At 41.2% G+C, this 20,431-nt stretch overlaps 1 protein-coding gene across 1 annotated transcript in view; it reads left to right on the top strand.

Moving 5' to 3' along the window:
• Positions 1–20,431, top strand: part of crebbpb (CREB binding lysine acetyltransferase b) — a 35,641-nt gene that overhangs the window by 2,980 nt on the left and 12,230 nt on the right. Inside the window, exons 2-12 of the mRNA XM_083896217.1 lie at positions 7,008–7,618; positions 12,038–12,205; positions 14,100–14,358; positions 15,928–16,041; positions 18,037–18,282; positions 18,381–18,480; positions 18,848–18,985; positions 19,099–19,216; positions 19,329–19,503; positions 19,635–19,697; positions 19,964–20,085. Of these exons, the coding sequence (XP_083752343.1) occupies positions 7,008–7,618; positions 12,038–12,205; positions 14,100–14,358; positions 15,928–16,041; positions 18,037–18,282; positions 18,381–18,480; positions 18,848–18,985; positions 19,099–19,216; positions 19,329–19,503; positions 19,635–19,697; positions 19,964–20,085 (2,114 nt within the window). The remainder of the gene's footprint in view (positions 1–7,007; positions 7,619–12,037; positions 12,206–14,099; positions 14,359–15,927; positions 16,042–18,036; positions 18,283–18,380; positions 18,481–18,847; positions 18,986–19,098; positions 19,217–19,328; positions 19,504–19,634; positions 19,698–19,963; positions 20,086–20,431) is intronic.

Genomic DNA, 20,431 nt, shown 5'->3' with positions numbered 1-20,431 from the left:
GCAAACCGATTGACTAGTCAATGTGCCCATCAGAGCTGAAAAGACACTGCGTAGTAATCGGCATTAACTAGCCCTGGGGTCTGCCTCTTCACTCATCAAACCTGCAGAGCAACTTTGTGCCCTAACCTGGATGAGTTTGACTGTTGAGCAAATGACCTTTTTTCCCTGAGCGTTATTTATTTCATGGTTGGCACATTACGGGATTTCTATATGTTTAGTCGGTGGGCGATACGGGCAACAATTAATATCTCAATGTTTTTTTGGTAGTCGACTGATCAGTTGATTATTTTTCAGTCGATTATTAAGGAAAATCATGTGTTACAATGTTATTTACACAATACTAAAAAAGGGAAGGCAGCTACTACTTGATATGTAGGCGCACATGTTTTTGGTCAGGGCTTTGTTGAATACTTAATTTGTGACTGTAATAGTTGATTGCGACAATCAGCAGTGTTAAGTGTAATGGACTTGCTAGACCTTTTATGCTTTTAGCTCACATACCATAGTCGAGGTGCACAGAGGAGACCTATAAATAGGGCCCTATGATTTCCGTGTTAACGGAATCGCGGACGGAATCGCGGAATTGGCCAATAAAAACGGAATCTAATGTTAAACGCGGAATATCGCGGAAATTGACATAATTTGACTGAAATGCTGTCATCGTGAGGAGAAGGAACGTTTGTCTGGAGAAATGTTCCGGGGAACGCTCATTCGTGGCACCACCCGTGCATCTCCTCACAAACACTCACCCGGTCAGGGTTTCCCCCAGTGCGTGTTGCTTGTTTATTTACTTTATATACACTTTTTTTTCTAAACCGCGGAACAAGCGCGATGCGCTCGCATGTAACCGGCGAGCGTCCCCTTGTCCAGGTGCCGATTGAAACTCAAGTCACACCATCAAATACGCGATTATTACGGTTATATTTTTATTGTCAATAAAGATGTTATATTTAGGAATGCGCCGATAATTCGGCGGCCGAAACACGGCGAGTAAACTGTGGAACATCGCCTGTTAAATGCTGGAAAGTCTCTGCGCAAAAGTGAAACTTATGAACTCCCCGCGACTTTCACTTCACACCGGAGAACATTCTCTCTCTTTGAACAGTTAACTAAAGACATCGGCTCATCTGATGCATCTGTTATTCCCTTAATTGCAGAGTTGTAGGGGTAATATTGCGTGTAGAGAAATGATCCAGACGGATACGGAGAAGCGCACGGCGCAGGAGAGGGAGAACAGTACAGCGCAGGGGCGGTGCGCAGAAATCCGTCTGCACCAGGGGGCACTACCACATTTTTATTTATGTTAATTATTTTACTTTTTAATGTGACCAGCATTGCATGGCTTGTTTTAAGATTCACTGGCATTTACTTAATTAGGATTTAACTTAAGTCAAAACAATTGAACAATTGAGAAGTCAGTGGATTCAAGAAGAAAGTTGCATTTCAGTGGACATTTTTTTCACCGACACAAAAAGCACACATTCTATGGTGGTAAAGTAAGTATAAAAGGTAAAAAAAAAACAGAATAAAAAAAATAAAACGGAAAAAACGGAATTCTAAAAAATTAAAACGGAAAAAACGGAATTTGGAAAAAAATAAAACGGAATTTGGAAAAAAATAAAACGGATTTCATAGGGCCCTATATAAACCGCTCCAGGGCCAGGTCTGCCAGTGATTCGCTCTGCAGACATGTTAAGTAAAGATGCCATTTTGGCCAACGTCAGAATCTCAAATCATAAACAAACTTTTTCCCTGGTGCGCTAGAGGCTGGTTCAAAGCGGGGATGACTAAAGCTATGTTGGATATACAAAATCTAGCAGGTTTTGTACATCCAACATGGCAGCTTCCGTAGAGCAGCTGTCTTTCTATTCGGTTGCTTCCATTTTGAGCAACTTGTTCCACAGAGCTTCCACGGTCAAATGTTGCTGGAAGCCATTACTAGAAAGCCAACACTCCTAGAACACAACAAGCATTTTTGATGTGCATTCTGTCTCTCTGAATATGTCATCCAGATCATTGGTCTGATTGGTTGTAGGTCTATCCAATTTGCATACAGAGGCCCTTTGAAAGTGGGATGTGATGTATCTGTCACAATCTTTTTACTGATCATTACCATTAAAAAAGATAAGTGTAGAACCAAGGTTTAGATGGCTTTTTTTTGGGGTGGGGGGCCAGATTCTGCCTCAAATCATTCAATCATTAAATTTTTACAAGTATTTGCCTTCATTAATGGTTTGCAAATGTGTATTATGATTAGGTTCTTCTCAGTTAAGCTCATTCATGTCATGTTTATTTTTGGTAAAGCCTTCCAATTGACTAACAGATAGCAAAACCATCACCATGTGTCACATCCATCCCGGTGTAGATTTAGCTGTCACTTGTAGCCAAAGATTATCAGCTAGACTTTGATGTTTATGTAGATGTGTTTCAGTTATTTATTGGGATATCCTGATATCAAGTGTCGGTTTGGAGGCAATGTGGGCATTTCTCAACTGATTGGAAAGTTGGCAGTCACACAGCTTACCTCTTCTTGATCTTTTACACCAGCTGAAGAGCTGGCTGTCAGCTACTTTATGAAAAGTGAGTTGCGCCTTAATGTAGCTCATCTTTATTCTGTAGCAGGGCTTTATTTGGGGCAGAGTCAGAGGGTCCACTATTTCACATTATACCTGTGCTGCACCACGTGCACACACATTCCCTAGCCCAAATGTGTAATATCAACCATTAACCCATTTTTTTTACTTCCAACCCCTTATAAATTGTGCCGACCAGCCTAAATGGTCTCCACCTCTGTTGGTGGCGCTGAATCTCTCTATAAACTAGTTTGTATTGAATCAGTTTCCTGTTGACCTTTAGGTCCCAGAAAAACAAACGATGGACAGTGAGATGGATCGTGCTGTGGTTCTGTATGTTTCGTACCTTCTGTACATAATCGTGATGCAAATTAGACCAAGCACGGCACTTGCAGTTGCTTTGTTGTCCAAAGAAAGACACCACCACCAGATGCTGCCAAAGACTGGGGAGGAAATTTGGTTTAAAAATTTTTACCGTAATAAAAATAAAATAAAAGTGCTTTTGCGAAGTTTTGTGTTCAGCATTCTGTTCCCTATAGTGTCTGTTCCAACTACATGATGACATATGTCGTGACATGTCAGACCGACTCTACTCCCATGATGTGCAAACTCAGCGTTGCAAAATTTACACATGATTTTTTTCCCTTGGTGCGTGCGTCCACAGTGAAATGCTCCCACACCTTTAATGTTTTTGGGCAAGAGGGTGTTAGTTTGGCGTCAGCAGCCATGTCGCTCTGATGTTTACCTGCTGTCCCCCGCTGTTCCCTGCATGTGCGGCAGATAGGTGGAAAGTGAGATGCCTCACTCTGTATAAAAACGGATAATGTTCAGGTCCATAGTGTGGAAAAAGCAACGATTATGAAAATTTTTTTTTTTGCAGACAACGTTGACTAATCATTGCAGCCGGATTTTTAAAGCTCCCATAGACCGGAATTTCAGATTAACGCTGTTTTTTCGTGTGTATCTGTGCCATTACCCCGTTTATGAAGCCCTAATGTTTCGAAACAAACAGTTCAGCCACTGCATAGAACGCTGGGTTTTATTGTATTCTCAGGTTCTGCAAGCGGTCTGAAAAAGCCTGGAATCGTTACATAAGGATCACTTCTCCTGAACAGCAGATCCTCCTGCTCTGGGCACTGGTCCGGGCACATGCGGTTGCGTACATTGAACCACAGAAGAAGAAGAAGAACGTCCGTTGTGGAGATGTTTCACTTGAAAACAGGGATGCACCGATTAATCGGCCAGTGATCGGAACCGGCCAATTTTCACGTGATCGGCCGAAATCGGTGACCGGCCGATCAGACAGAATATTCCGATTTTAATAAGCCGATCAAAATGCACCTGCATCGCACAGCATCAGCAACACGCGTGCACGCGGCTACACGCACATGTAGTAGAGTGTAGGGTATACCGGTTCACACTGAATACGTTTTTTTCCGTTATGATATGAATTTGCATGTTCAAATGTATCATGACAATTGTTTTTGTATTTTTATATATACTTGTTAAAATGTTCTATTAAGGAGAAAATATGCAAAAATATATATCTTTCTGTATGCTGAAAAGTGGTTTAAAAAATTTAAATCGGAATCGGCTAAAATCGGTATCGGCAGGTCAAACTTCTTGAAAAATCGGTAATCGGAATCTGCCCCAAAAATGGCAATCGGTGCATCCCTACTTGGGACAGTGTCTTCTGACTCTGTGTCCGGGTCAAATGGAGTTGTGACAAAGCCATTTTTAAAAATTGTTAAAACAATGTTTTGATAATAAGTTGCAGTGCATCCATTTCAGAGGGGAAGCTGCACTTCTGAGAGCTGATGTGCAAATTACATCACTTCCAGGTACCTGGCCAATCACAAGACGGTTGAGAAAGCTCTCTTCTCGGGGTGCGATTTCGGTCTGAAACAGTGCAGCTGACGAGAGCTTCAGTGAGGATAGATTTCAATCAATTTAGTTGCGCTTCACAGGGATTGCATTTAATGTGTTTTGCTGGTTTATTTTCAGTGAGATGTTCCCAAACTTTGGAAACTTTGGGTCGAAGTTTTCGAGTCTATTCGTCTGTTTCCCACATAATTTGTGCGTTCTTCTTCTCTGTTTCCTTGCGTGATTTAAACAGCGAGCAATACTGCCTCCAGAACTTTCTGTAGAGACTTCTGGATAGCTTGAGTGTGTTTGGGCGTGTTTGTTTACACTGCAGTTACAGCTGAGCATGAAGCGGCCGGTGTGTGATTTACAACATTAACACGGCGAGCACAAATGCTTAAATTTTAGCATTGATTTTTGTAGTCGACGTAATTGATTATGCCGACTAATCGTTGCAGTCCTAGAAAATACAAGTATTGACTCATGACCTGAAATCAGTAAAAATATCAAATCACAGTGTTTCCCACAGACAAGCCATCAATTTGTGGCGGTGGAGCACCTGTGACTGAGCACTAGGCCTGGCTGCGTTGAGTGACTCCTGCTTGCGGGTGTTCACACTGTATGTGTTTTTTTGTGCCACCTCAGCTTGTCCCATTTAAATTTGAGATGGACTGATAAAACGGACTGTTAAAAATCAATAGTTCAGTAGATGGGTTAGGGTCATATGGGTCATGTGTGTCGTTCATGGAAAACAGGCACCTGAGCTAAAAGTCCCATAGGTGTACCGATTTTGCCGACTGTCTTCTCTGTGCCAAATATCCCACTTGCGTTATCGTGTGATATTGGCTGTATGCACTGTGTGTGGAGAGGAGGGGCAGACAAATAAGCTGATTGTTTTTAATGGTCTTCTAGTCGGTGTGTTTGCCTCTGTGGCCACTAACAAGTGTTGGGTGTCTTTTAATTTGTATACCTGAGTGACATTTTAGTGCCAGAGTGAAGAAATGGGCAGCCATTCTAATGCTGCTGCTTAATTATAGCGGGTCTTTCTCATCCTCTGTCCGGCCTCGGTGTATTATCACCAACTCCTGGGTAAATATTTTTCACAGTTGACCGTTACAATTTTGCTTTTAACCGGCATGGTGACACACTGGCAGAACAATCGCTAGATATGATGTACTCCAGTTGTTGTCTGAAATCGGAATTTCCAAGTTGGGTGGGTGTTCCCGTTGAAGGAAGTCAACGTTAACGTTGGTTTGTAATTTGGAAAGTTTGAGCAACATCACCAACCCCTACATAGGACACCTGTACAAACACTGCTACATTTACTTAATTTGTTTCACAGTAAATCAGTTGAACACAGTAGTGTTTTTATCCTTTTACATTTCATCTTGCTACACTGTATGCGTGTGCGACAACGCTACATAGCTATGCTACATCAACTGGTTAGCCAGGAATATGTTCTTCGTCCATGTCTTTTTTTCCCCTGATCCCTTTCCCCTGGAACGCGGTCAATTCAGGTGACGTCACTCCAAGTTCCAAGTTTCAATGTAACTGGAACTCGGCAATATACTGGCCCTAATTTCTCAGCTGAGATGGAACTGATTGATGTGATGAAAAGGACAGGTGGCAGTGGGTACCACTCAGCCAACCAAGACAGTCCTGCCCTCTAGCACTTTGTACACTTAAACTGTTCCTCCCTCTGCTCTTAACTTTGCAATTTCATACAAACAAAGCATCCTTTCAACTTCTGGAATGAGACTAAGCTAATTCACTTATGTATGTCTGCAATATCGGCATAAAACAACTTTCTAGGCTTCTAGGATGATGATGTTTGGCCCAAAGGGTTTTTCTTCAAAATTTCATGTGAATGGCTGTGGTTTAACAAACATGGTGCAGAAATTGAGTGTGAGCCCAGCTGTGTACTAGTTCCGTCCATGCTTATAGTTCAGCCGACTTGTAGTTCCGCCCCCTCTCTTGCAGTTTGCAGATGGATACTATTGGCAAGTTCCCATGGTTACCAGAGCAAGTAAAGCATGCGCACTGCACAGTCAGTCCATGTGGACGAACTGGGGCTGTTTTTTTGTAGGGTCCACACGGACCACCGCAGAATTGGACGGATGACCATACGTCCATCTCGCAAACCATTAGACTGTTGTGGACATGGAAAATATGTCCCAGCCTTAATGTCTGTACCTAGGTCTTAATCAAAATGTTAATACCAGATCTAGACAGGGCCAAACATGCTATTGCAACATCAATGTTTGTCGTTTACATTGTGTATTGTATTACAACAATACATGCATTTGGAAATGAGGCATATATTCACACATGATGACTTTGCTAAGAATTAAATTTTTCCAATTCAAAAATGTATTCGGAATAGATGTCAACTGAATTTTAAAGCCCAATACATTTTCAAGTAACTATTCAGCTATTGATTTTGTTATTTTTTTAAATATAATTTATCTGAATATAGCAACCTTGTAATTCTGTCTCATGCTTTGTCCAATTAGTATGTGCAGATATGCAGTGTCTCGTGGCTCATTTTTGTTTCCTGTTTTTCTTTTTTAGATCTTGTTTCTCTGTTTGACTTGGAAAACAACCTTCCAGATGAGCTCATCCCCAATGGAGACTTTGGAATGGGAATGTCCTCTAACGGTGGCCCAGGTGGAGGGGGTCCTGGTCTCAATGTTCCGGATGCAGCCGCCAAACACAAGCAGCTGTCTGAGCTCCTGCGACCAGGAAGTTCTTCAATCTTGGGAGGAGGACTCAACTCTGCCAGTCCCCAACAGGGAGGCATGGTGCTAGGCAATGTGCTTGGTAAAAGTCCACTGGGTCAGGGCTCACCCAATCACCAGACTCCCCAGGCCCAGAAAGGAGGTGCAGCTGGACAAGGCAATGGAGCCACAGGCATGACTTTCAACCAGGCCATGTTGAACAGTGGGCAGGGTCACGGGGTCATGAGCCAGACTGGACAGGTTATGAACGGGGCTCTTGGACCAGCAGGCCGGGGTAGACCTGGGCCTGGCATGCAGTATCAGGGCCAAGGTATGCAGGGGACACAAGTGGGTGGTGGACCTGCTGTTGGAGGAAGTGTGCTGGCAGAGACTCTCACCCAAGGAGGGCCACAGTTGGGTGCACACAATGTGTTGAATTCTCAGCAAGCAGGAAACATGAACAAGGTGAGTTTCTAATCACACAGTAGCACACAAGTGAAGCTCAGGGCATGGAAGATGGTAATAATTTGAGAACATACTGCAGACTGCCAACTTCTGTATATCAGTTGCAGTTCATCATTTGTCTATCCCCCGCATCAAAACTGGGATCAGTTTGCATGCGGAGACTACTGGTTGCAATTTAGGATAAGGGTTACCAGTCTAATCACCAGACTAGTAATATTTTTCCTTGATTTATCCAGAGCTATTTCATTTATATTACGTGTTTGTAAACGTGTTCGTCCTTGCTTTATTTGGCAGCATGTTATATGTATGTTTTACTTATGAATATTTGGATAAAGTGACTTATGCAAATTGGTATTTTTTTCAGAATGTCTTTTTTTTTTTTTTTTTTTTTCAATTAATAGAAATATTTATGTTAATAACCAAGCCCTATTGCTTTCTTCTCATGTTTTCCCACTAGTCATTTATTGATCCAATGTTTTTTTTCTGGGTCTGCTGAAGGAAGCAGGCAATCATTTGAGGGGCTTGAATCTGCAGTCATGTGCATCAGTCTTTGTGGAGGTCTAATGTGGCCAAATAGAGTTTCAGACAGATCAATATTGACATGTTTATTACTACATTGCTTTGAAACAAGAGCTGCAGTTACATAATTGTGCTACTACTCTTGCTGATTTGTTTGTGAATGAAAACAAATTTCAGTGGTGGTTGCTGGTTCTATTTCAACACCTTCATTTTCACACTCTTTGAAGTGCTCAAATTGAGAGAATGGCTCCCTTTACACCAGGCATTAAAATGCGTTTTCTGTGACTGGATTGTAATTGAATAGCGCCTGACCACTTGTAAGTACAGGGGTAAATATACACCCGAGGAAAGTATGCTAGCTCTCACTACGACTATTTTAACAAGGGCTACAGGAAACGTAAGGAAACAAGCTCCTCCTTTGCGTCACATACACCTTAGGGGTGCACTTAATTGCCTAGGGGTGCATATTATGGTTTTTGGGTTTGGTTACGGCTTTTCCAGTACACCGTTCGAGGACGACTCGACTCAGCACATTTTTTTTGCTTTACCATTAACGATAGTATCTGGTACTTTTTTAGTACTTGCTCTGGCAAGGTTTCAAGTGAGCTGAGCTGATTCTAAATATGATGTCAACAGATTGCCGGCAAGTGATTGCCGGAGAGTGTTGTCAGTGGAAGAGTCATGAGCGCAATAACAATGCCGAACTGTAGATCAGTTAAGAAGACTTCCTGAAATCCTGAAAACGTGTTCATCTCCAACATATAGCAAGGACATTTCGAAAAATCTGGTGTATTTAGCAGTCTTTCGGCACTGTGGCAATCGCGAGTCGCATCACAACCCCTCCACCCAATTAGTCAATTTAGTGACCGTGTTAGAGGGAGTCTGTGCTCCTGTAGAACTGAACGATTCTGTGAGCAAATATTTTTAATTAAAAGCGTCCAATTATTGTGTGCACCTTTCTATGATGACGATGTTGAGGAGGTACTATAGTAATGGAAAACGATACCAAAAGACTAGAGTCGAGACGTGCTGGAACTGAACAGTGTAAAAGTGCCACAAGGGATCACTATGTAACTTAATTGCTTTGCGTGTACAGAGTCGTTTATATTTAATACTATGATGAAACTAATGTTTTACATGCTATCAAGACACCTGGTCAATGTTGGGAGGAGGAGAATTGACGACTGTGTGGGAGATATTTCATATTTCATTTGCTGGATATTTAAGGGCTGCCATTATTTCTGCTAAGTTGGCTAAATGTAGTTTCACATCAGTCCACATATGTGTATGGCTGGGTGACATGACAATATACGATCATGAAGAAGGAGAACGTGTTGACGATCTGCAAAAGCAGAGAGATCATAGTATTGTCTATAGGGCGCGTTCTATTCATTGCTGTTGTATGCTCTTGCAATCGCACCATTTGCTAGTCCGCTTCATGTTCAGCCTAGATAAATGTGATTAACCAATCATACAGAACTACGCGTTGATTTCTCATTCCCCACTCTGTATAACTAAGAGTGTTGTGTGAAGCATTGGCTGAAAATGAAAAAACAAAATGGAGGAGTTGGTCCCTAAAAAAGAACTCCACCTCTGTTATATGGCACTGGTTTGAATTTCCCCCAAACAACAAGGCACAAACAGTTATTTGCAGTTTTGCACAGGCACGTCAGATTTAAAGACCGTGTCCGAATCAATATGCCAAGAGTGAAACAGCTAGGAGAGCAGCCATACCATAGGTAACTTTAAACCCAAACAAACCACATCAACACAGGCATTTGATCAAGGCAGTCTGTATGAGAAGATTGGCAAGTGGTGAAAACCTTGTAAAAGTCAGCACTGTTGTTACAATGTCCATTGTACTGGGACAAGTTGCCAAAATTACACAAACTGATGAAAATCTGTTTCTTTTAGGGCTATGTTTTTATATAAGGAAATAGTTTAGTTGCATACTAGTCACAAGATGTTACTTGCACTCTAACTAACCCAACTGCTTACTTAATGGCAGTCCAGATAGTGTCACCTTTACAATGCTACATGGGTTGCATTTTGTTTTCTGAATCCTACTCACTAGATTTTTTCCTCAGAGCTTGCACATGCACATAGCTTTTAGCTTTTATTCATGGTTACAGGAAAGCAAGCAAAAGTTAACGTTACGTTCAGGAAGAAGCAACTACTAGCCTCGTCGCCCATTCGTCATCCACCTTATGAGTTAACACGTAAAGTAATCATCATGGTTTGAGATTGTTGTGGAGGAAAAATATAGCATCCACTGTTGATGGCTTCAATTGCTTGTGTGTTTCGTGCCTTGGAATCTAAACTCACCGAACTTGGTGTTCACACGAGGATGTTTGAAACAAGTGGTCGGACTGAGTTTCAAGTTGCTTCAATGAATTTAGCAGGAATTATAGTTCGAAACACATTTTGTGTTCCCACTATCCATGCAGCAGGCTTCCACCCAGACAGACGTCACCCTCACCTTACTTTGGTCTGCATGTTGTTACCGTGGCAACCATGGTAGTCGCCAAAAGTACGTTTGCAAGAATAGAACACAGGAGGCTTCCGCCCGCCCCCTTTTTTTTCATTTTCTGTTCAGTCCATCCACGATGATTACCTACAACGCCAGTCATTGCACCACCTACTGGAAACGGATAGTGGGACTTCACCAACAAACATGTTTCATTTATATTAATATTTCAGGGTGTGGTCTATATTTGTTATACTATTGGCTTTTGAAATTGTAGCTGTAAACCATGTTTAGTGGAGCTTCTTTGTGTGTTGTTTTTGAGTTGGGGAGGCAGGGTAGATGGACTGAACAGAGGAGGAGAAAAGAGGACATGGAGAAAGGCTGGGATACACTGCAGGCTTCATGTGCAACAGCGCTCTCCTCCACCCTGGTCGCGCTCAATCGTAGTAAGAGCAGATCATCAAGTGGGAGAGTAGGATGAGGCTGTGTGAATGAGAGGGTAGCAGCAGTCAAGCATCTGAGTGTTTCTGTGCAGCAGGGGGGGAGGGGCACACAGCGCAGTGCTCTGCTCTGCTGTTGAGCAAGCTGGCCTCGCTCTGTGTGTCTCCCACTGTTTGTCGCTCAGCTGGGTTGGGACTGCTCTGTCTGCCGAAGCACTACCGGCAGTGAAAAACTGTTGCTTTGGCCACTGTGGAGAAAGCCGAGCTAAGTCGGTACACAGATGCATGCTGAGGGCAGTTGAGAAATGAGGAGCAATTGATTTTTTTTCAGAGGACTGAACAGGAAAGCCATCTATTATCTTTTTTGACCATTTAAAGGGGCTTAAGGATTTTCTATGCCATTACAAGGTCCCTATGCCTAAGCTGATTGGATGAGAAACATTTTATGCTGAGAGTTTTCTGAAAGAAAGTGTGACTTGTATTGGCCCCAAATTATTACAATACTTTGAAACTTGAAACACATCACTATCGAGTGGTAATGTATGATATGTTGTTTTTAGCTTCAGTGTTGCAAGGCTAGCTGTTTTCTGGGTTAAGAGGGACTATTAAGTTACTGTCTGCAAAATGCTTTTGTGAAGAAAAAAGCTAAATAAAGGAAAAGAAACACGGAGATCAAGGTGCAACCAAGGACACTTATTACACACATATTTTCCACCTTAATACTTCTGCATGCCCTTATTTTAAGTTTTTTTTGTATTTCTGTAAGCAGTCCCTCCATTTTTTCTGAGTGTGGAACTTCATGCACGAGATCAGTATAGATATGAACTTAAGAAAAACTATTCACAGAATTAAGAATAGCCATTTTCAGTGTTTGAAGTTGTCCTATATGCTATAGCACACCCTCTTTGTGTACAGGTGAAGAAATTAATCTGCAAAATTTTGCTGTTGCATGATTCACTTCTGACCACCTTCTGTTGTGTCTGTTCACTATAGATGGGAATGTCGGGAGCTCCCTTTGGCCAGCAGTATGGTCAGGCTGGAGTTCAGCAGATGGGGGCAGCGGGGGTCAACGCCCAACAACTCCAGAACAAGACAACTCTTTCAAACAACCTGCCTCAATTTCCCGCTGAGCTGAAGGGAGCTGGAACTGTGCCAAACATGGTGAGCGTCACTTGCATCTTAAAGCATCCTAAAATAGTGACCGTTTGTGCAGTCCTTGTTGTGTGTTAGGCTAAAACACTTAAATTTAAAGGTTTCTGCTTCTTCTGTTGCCACATGTAATGTGTTCCCTGCAGCCATTAGAAGACAGTATGCAGCTATTGAAGTTTGCATACATATTTTGCCTTACACTTCAATGGTGAAAATTGCCAGAGAAATTATTTAAAACCTTTACATACTGTCATAAACCATCCTTTGTTTTCTTAATTCTTATTTCTTAATTTTGTTATGGGTTGGAATTACAGTATGCTAAATGTAGTTAAAAGTAGTTAAGAGTTGATTTTGGCTTTTGTGTCATTAGGCCAGCAAGGTTTTACTCTGGTTTACTGTCAAAATCAAACACAATATTTTTTCTACACTGGCTGTATATCTTTGTCCAGAAATATACAAACTTTACCCAACTTTGGGAATTTGCATGTAAAGCATGAGTGTGTTCAGATACAGACTGTTTTATATGTACAAAAAGTGAGACAGTCAAGTGAAAACAGGGTGAAATCATGCGTTCAATTTTCTTCTGATAGTTGTTGAAATAAATTGTTGGCGAACTGAAGTGCAAAGGGAAGTAATCCAACAGCAACACTGGAATTATCTATTATGTTTGTGTTGCCACATTAACTAACTTTGGCTCAATCAAAGAAGAACAATAGAACTGTACAAACAATATGAGTAAGTGTTTCTTATAATGATGTTGGCTATTTGCCCCTTATACTATGGCTCAGAATGTTTTATGTTTTGAGTTAGGAGGTGCCATCTTGTCCTGGCTTTGGGATAAGACGGACCTTGAGATTCTTCACTCATCCTGAGATGATTTTCTGTTTGTAAACCTAGACTGTTATCTTTCCTTGTAGGATATAAAAAAAAAAACTCTTCTATTCTCCTTAAGCTTTTTGCTTGTTTTTGTTTTTGTCAGCATGTGAGGTAAACCAAAAATCCTGTGTTGTAATAAATTCATACAGTATATTCAAGTAAAGACTATTGAGGCTTATCAATTAGATTTTTTGTGTGTTGTGCTGTGCTTAAGGAAAGTGCTGTCTGATGGCATGATAAACCACTTGCATTCAGAATACAGCATTGTTTTTTCAGTTAATTCTGCTGTGTAAGGTCTTATCCACACTGAAACAGAACTTAAATCTATACAATATTTTTCTTTGTCGTTTTTTTTTGTTTCCTGGAAACTGAACCACCCCCCACAGCTCAAAATGACTCAAGCTCTATTCAAATAAGTATACATTACAGTGTATGCAATTGCATAAACGGACAGAATGAATATTACCTGGGGGACTAACGACAGAAAGTAAACACTTATCAAAATGAATAGACCAAATGATCTCCAAGCACAAGAAGATGAAGACAAAGGTAGTGACAGCGAGTACAAGAGAGAGAGGTTGGCGTATGAGATCAATGTTTTCCCAAAGTAGCACATTATTTGTACATGAAAACACAAGGGTAGCATTTTGAGATTTTCCCATCCTGGGATCAGTTTTCCAAAAATAGTTTTGTGATTGGCTGACCGACTAATGGAGAGCCACCAGGCTAAACATCAGGCTAAACATCATCGACTGCCAATTTAGGGGACAACCCTACAATGCTCCCAAAACGCTGGTTCCATGTGGATGAAAAGCCAATAAAATAACAACTTAAGAGGATTTTCCTTAACTTGTGTACAACTCTGAAATCCCATATCACATTCTGGTATTCCTGTCTCTCTCCAGGCAACATGCAAAACGCTGTCTGCTATATGCAACACACCCCACTTACTATAATGGTTGTAAATGAAGACCAACAGTCGAGCAAACAAATTTTTATTCAGCGTATTTGTATTGTGATTGTTTTTCAGTCCCAGGCCCAGATGCAGCAGCAGGTAGCATCAGTGGGCATGGTCCCTGGGGCTGGGGGAGTGTCAGCAGGACCAACAGCTGACCCTGAGAAGCGCAAACTTATTCAGCAGCAGCTGGTCCTGCTGCTCCATGCACATAAGTGCCAGCGGCGGGAGCAGGCTAATGGGGAGGTGAGAGCCTGCACTTTGCCACACTGCCGCACCATGAAGAACGTCCTCAACCACATGACCCACTGCCAGGCTGGCAAGTCCTGCCAGGGTGAGTAGAATAGTTTTTTTTTTTTAGTATACTGGGTCAAATGTTGTATTGATTCAAACATTTATTTAACTGAGTGCACCTGTGACCACACTGTGGTAAATATATGGAAGTGAAGTTTTAGGTTTTGCGTAACTGTGCTGTCATAGGGATGATACAGTACTCTGTATCGGTATCAGTCCAATACTGGTCAAAATCACTAGACCGGGTATCGGGGAAAAAGAAACAATCTATAAACTTAAATATGACGTAAAGATGACATGCTGTAAAGAGAAATATCAGCCATCACCTTCATGTGACCAGGGTGTAAATGAGGGCTGCGAAATTCTGCCATGCAGTTTGTGGGTTATAGTCAAGTGTATTACAAAATGTATGAGAACACATTTCATATTAACCAAGCTAAGTATTTTTAATGGGGTCAAAGTCTGTATCAGACTGTATCAGAATTATCGGTCTGGTGTGGAAAACTATAGCATGCGTGTTGTTAGCATCTTCAATCAGAGCTTGTGGCACAGAGCAAGTTGCTTTTCATACACAATAAAAGGCATTGGTTTGAGAATCAGCAGCTACCCATGAATATTGTCCCTAACAATTGTTTATTGATCTGTACGTTGCTGTGTCCGATTAACAGTGTGAAACAATGTTTGCGTCCTTGTATAACACAATACTACCTTGGCTGATTAAATCGTTGATTATATTTAACCATTGTTGTACAATGAAGATTCGATACTAAAGCACCATGCTGTACAGTCACTTAAGTTAAACACAGTGCATTGGCTCTTATTTTGCTGCTTGAATTGAGCCATTTCAACTCCTTGACATGACAACACCAGTGAACAAATGTAATCTCAGCTGTGTGATGGTTGTACTACATTTTGTCATATACCTTGGTGGACATACTTTCACTTTTTGCAGCCCTGGTTTTATGAACTTTGAGGTTTGATATTTATCAGGGCTGCGTGTTCATCAATTAATCTGTAAATATTCCACTGCTAAATTAACCGCTAATTTTGACTTCTTTTTTTATTTATCGGTTTAGAAAAAGTTATCTGAGCTTCTTTAATCTAAATATGTCCTGGTTTCTTTGCTCCTCAGTGGGAAACACTGGGTTACTTATTATTTATACCACTTATACCATGCATTTAATGTTCAAACAACTAATTGATTAATTTTGAAAAATATATAACCTTATATTTATACAGTTTAAACTATCCTCTGTGAAGTATAGTCTGCTTTATCATTGTTTTTACACATTGTCCTAGCAGCTGTGTCTTTTACCTCTACACTGGTAAAAGCCATGGTTGCAAGCATTTTCTTTTAGGGTTGTCCTTGTGTTCATTTGTTCATAATACTTATGATAAAATGCTTAATGTTTTCAGTTAATATCCTTCAAAAGCCTCTGTTAATACTGTATTACTTGAGTGTAGATGATTCACAGTGATGTGATAATAAGCAATCATTCTAACTTTTAGCTGTGCCGTATTTAAGTTTTGAATACTTCATCCAACCAAAAATTTCACTTCTTGTTTACCGGTGTTTCCATTAATAATTAATCTGTTGTTTTCTCCCCAGTGGCTCACTGTGCATCATCCAGACAGATCATCTCCCACTGGAAGAACTGTACAAGGCACGACTGTCCGGTCTGCCTGCCTTTGAAAAATGCAAGTGACAAGAGGAACCAGCAGCGTGAGTGACTTTATAAGCTCCCGTTCCCATGTCTAATTAATATATAAATTCTTATAAAATGCATATAGATAGATTAAAAAAAACAGTGTATCATTTGTGATCGGTATTTCAATTTGTTAATTTTTACTGAAACCTACCAAACCTTACTAAAAGGCAGATGTCACTCAGCATCATGCCCGAAGTCGGTGCATGTGCAGTATAAAATGGTGCCACCTGCAGGATGTATTTCCTCACTGTAGCTCTGTGCTGGCTCGCTGACTGCGAGAGCTTGAACAGGAGAGAATTCCTCTAGAAAGGCTGGACCTGTAATGTGACACCCAGGGGAGGGGCTCTGTGGCTCTGCTATCAGTGGGGGCAGGGTCTTGGGACTACGTGCTCTCCTATTGGTCAAAAGGCTTTATGACGTGTTTAAATCCCCCACAGTGGCAGCGTGCACAGCATGAGCAGGGATGGAGTTTCTTTTTCAGAGTTTTTTTTTCCCCTTGCACAAAAAACATCGGCTTGTCTACTCTTACAACTACATTATGTGTTAAGCATAAGATAGTTGTTTACTAATACTAGCTATTTGATTTCAACTATATACATGTTTTAAGAAAAATGCTATTAAATTAGAACCAGAATTAGTACTTATTCCTTAACTTAATAAAATATAATTTAAAGGGGTTCTATATAAAACATTTATTATATTAAGGCATAAAGTTTCCATGATGTGCAATCAGAGATTAATTAATTGAAATAGCAGCTTCACTGATAACAATGGTGCAGCCACTATATTCTTAAAATGTTCAATTTGTGTGCCACAATGTTTTGGTTTTGGTCTGTTGCTCCATCCAACCAGTAACAGTTTGTAGCACTTTGACAGCTGGGTTATAAGCAAGCTGAAGTCATGCGTCTGTAATTCTGGATTTTGCCAAACTTGAAAAGCCACACTACTCCTCTGAAAAATGTATCTACCAAAGGAGAAGTATAACAAGGGTTTGCTGCGGAGAAAAAAAATTAAATGGCTGACAGCGAAGAAGAAGTTGAAGACAGCTATGATGGCATGGATCAACAAAACTGGGAGCTTCATCAAAGTTTAAATCATGTTGATATACATACAGCCCAACATCACAAACACAATTTGCCTCGAAGGGCTTTACAGTCTATATAGCAAGTGACACCCTGTATCCTTAGACCCTCAATCGAGTGAGGAAAAACTCCACAAAAACCCCTTCCACAGGGGGGAAAAATATGAGAAACCTCAGGAAGAGCCACAGAAGAGGTATCCCTCTCACAGGATGGACAGACTTGCCGTAGTAGGTGTCTTATGTACCCAGCATTACAAACCAAACATCACATTTAAAAGAGAGGAGAGAGAAAAAAAATCACATACCTATTATCTTCGCCTTTCTGCGTGGAGTTTGCATGTTCTCCCTGTGTGTGTGGGTTTTCTGCAGGTTCTGCGGTTTCCTCAGACTGTCCAAAAACATGCAACATGGGGATTAGACAAATTGGACACTCTAAATTGACTGTAGGTGTGAATGTGAGAGTGGATGGTTGTTGCCTCAGTGTCCCTGGGATGGACTGGCGACCTGTCCAGGGTGTACCCCGCCTTTCTCCCTACCCTATGTCTGAGCTGAGATTGGTACAGTACTCCCCACAACCCTCATGTGGATGACAAAACCAGTAGAAGATGGATGAATGGATGACTATTATCTTCATCTCATCCAGGATGTGACATGCTGATCTCTTCACTTTCACCTTTTATTGAAGAGGAAAAATTAATTATTATCAATAGGTTAAATGTTTCTATAAATAATACAGACAGTTGGTCTGTTTCCGTGTTTTTTCGGAAACTTACTGTGGGTGGCAGCCCACACTCTAATGTTTTAAAATGGTATTGCAGTGACGGTTGTAAATGCTAAAGGTTGCTGTTCTACATATTGTTCATATTTCACCTTTAAATGCCTGTTTTTACGATGCTAAGTCATTGTTTATCTTGTCATCCTCTTCCAGCCATGCTAGGTTCCCCTGGGGCTAGCCTTCAGAATGCCATAAATACAGTTGGACCTGGCCAGTCAAGCGCCACAGCCATCAACAGCGCTTCCACACACATCGACCCCAGCTCGATGCAGAGGGCCTATGCTGCCCTGGGCCTGCCGTATGGGAACCAACCCTCTGCTCAGGTTCAGGGACAGGGTCCGGCTCAACAAAACCCCCAAGCTCCCCAGCACCAGCAGCTACGAAATATGAACACTCTTGGTAAGTGAAAGATGGTTACTTCAGTGGAATTGTGTCTAAGTAGTAACAAACCGTTTTCTTTTGAACCCTTGAAAATGATGACGTGTTTTTTTTATCAGGCTCTAATCAGATGAACCAGATGGCAGGAGGCATGGGGGTCCCTTCTTCAGACCAGACTGGCATGCACTCCGACTCCTCTCTACCCCCCACACTCAACAAGTGAGCACTCTCATCCTTGACACAGAACCTGACCTTAGCAATAAAGGATAATATGAATTCATTGGATGAAAGTGTCTTTTAATTAAAGACTAAATTAGTAAGGATAATGACTCCTAAGGCTATTCATTTGTTCTTGTTAGCCAAATTAGTATCCAACACCTCATCTATCAACAAATATTTATCCATAATATCATTTTGCCCTCTGTCCGCTGGGTTCTTTTAGAATACAGTCATATATTATGTATGTATGGATATATTATAACAATGCAAAAAAAACAATGTATGATTATTATCGATCTGTAATTTCTTTTTGTGGAAATACCATTGACAATGATTTTTGAATCTCAAAAATATTTTTGCCCCACAGTCAGCTGATGCCAGATGGGTCAGTTGCAGGAGGCATGGGAAACCTGCCCGCTGCCACCCCTCTCTCTGCTTCGGGGGTAAGGAAGGCCTGGCATGAGCATGTCACTCAGGACCTGCGCACCCACCTGGTGCACAAACTGTAAGTCCAACAATAAAACTAATGTTTTCAAAATACTTGTTAAAAATAGAGTTAAGGGTAGAACAAGGTTTGATAAAATAGGGTGATGAGTTTTGTATGTTGTTTTTCTTCAGAGTACAAGCCATATTCCCCACCCCTGACCCCGCAGCACTGAAGGACCGGCGAATGGAGAACCTGGTGGCATATGCACGCAAGGTTGAGGGTGACATGTATGAGTCCGCTAACAGCAGGGTAACTAATAAAATATGTACTCCACTCTACAAAAAAAAATAGAGGCAGTTAATAAGAAAAATAATTGCTTCTTTTAAAAAATGTCTATTGTTTCCTCATATCCTCCTACCAGGATGAGTATTACCACTTCCTGGCAGAAAAAATTTACAAGATCCAGAAGGAATTGGAGGAGAAGCGGCGCTCACGGCTTCAGAAACAGCCTGGCATGGTGGGCACAGCTGGGCCGCAGCAACCTGGTATGGCTCAGCCCAACGCCATGGGCCCAGGACAGGCTGTCCGACCTCCCAGTTAGTAGCCCGCTTTTATCCCTCATTAGACATTTTTAAAGTCCAACTAGTAATCATAAAATATATCTTACTTTTGAATTGATATTTTTTGTAACTCAGAGCCAATTTTAAATGATCATCTTTTCTTGTAGATGGACCTGTGCCTATGCCCAACATGCCAAACCAGATAATGAATCGTATGCAGGTGCCCCAAGGTATGTGCTAACTCGTAGATTTCATTTTTCAACAGTAAAAAGCTCTTTGCATGTCTTTTTTGCAGTTAACCATCCTTTGTTTTAGTGTTAATACTTTAAATATAAATGCTGATATTTTAACCAGTTAGCAAATACATTTATCTTGAAATAATTAGTTGCTGTTGCCACCCCCTCCCCTCTGTCTGCCCAGCGGGGCATAGAGTATTAAATTACAGCAATAATAAACAGGTATATGATTGTGTGTGCTGGTGTGTGTGTTCCCGCAGGAATCAATCAATTTAACCCAATGGCAATGCAGAATGCACAGATGTCTCAGGCACCCATGGGACCACGTGCTCCCTCTCCCATGAACCATCCACAGCAGATGAACATGAGTTCTGTTCCCCCGGTTCGTTTTTTTCCCCAATTTTCATACTTTTTGCTTGTCAGTGGTTGTGCCATCAGCCTCAGTTTCTCTCCGAGACCTTTTTCTGAAATAATTTTGTCATCATGTTTGCCTAGTTTTTCATTTCTGTGTAGTCTTTTGTTTATTTTAATGCTCTCTTCACTGTCTTTACAGAGCATCACAGTAAAATATACTGCCTGTCATTGAAACGGGTTGCCTTTTTAGTTTTGGTGATATGTCAGATTTTGACTGAGCGAACTGTAAACATCATAGTCTATTCAGTGGACTATGAAGTTGCAGTGGAATTTGAAGTTGCAGAGTTAATACTAGATGCCTAGTTTTGCAATGA

This window comes from Microchirus variegatus, assembly GCF_963457635.1.
Source record: "Microchirus variegatus genome assembly, chromosome: 10".
NCBI lineage: Eukaryota > Metazoa > Chordata > Actinopteri > Pleuronectiformes > Soleidae > Microchirus > Microchirus variegatus.
Note: the sequence above shows the minus strand (reverse complement) of the source record. Positions and strands in the feature narration are given on the sequence as shown.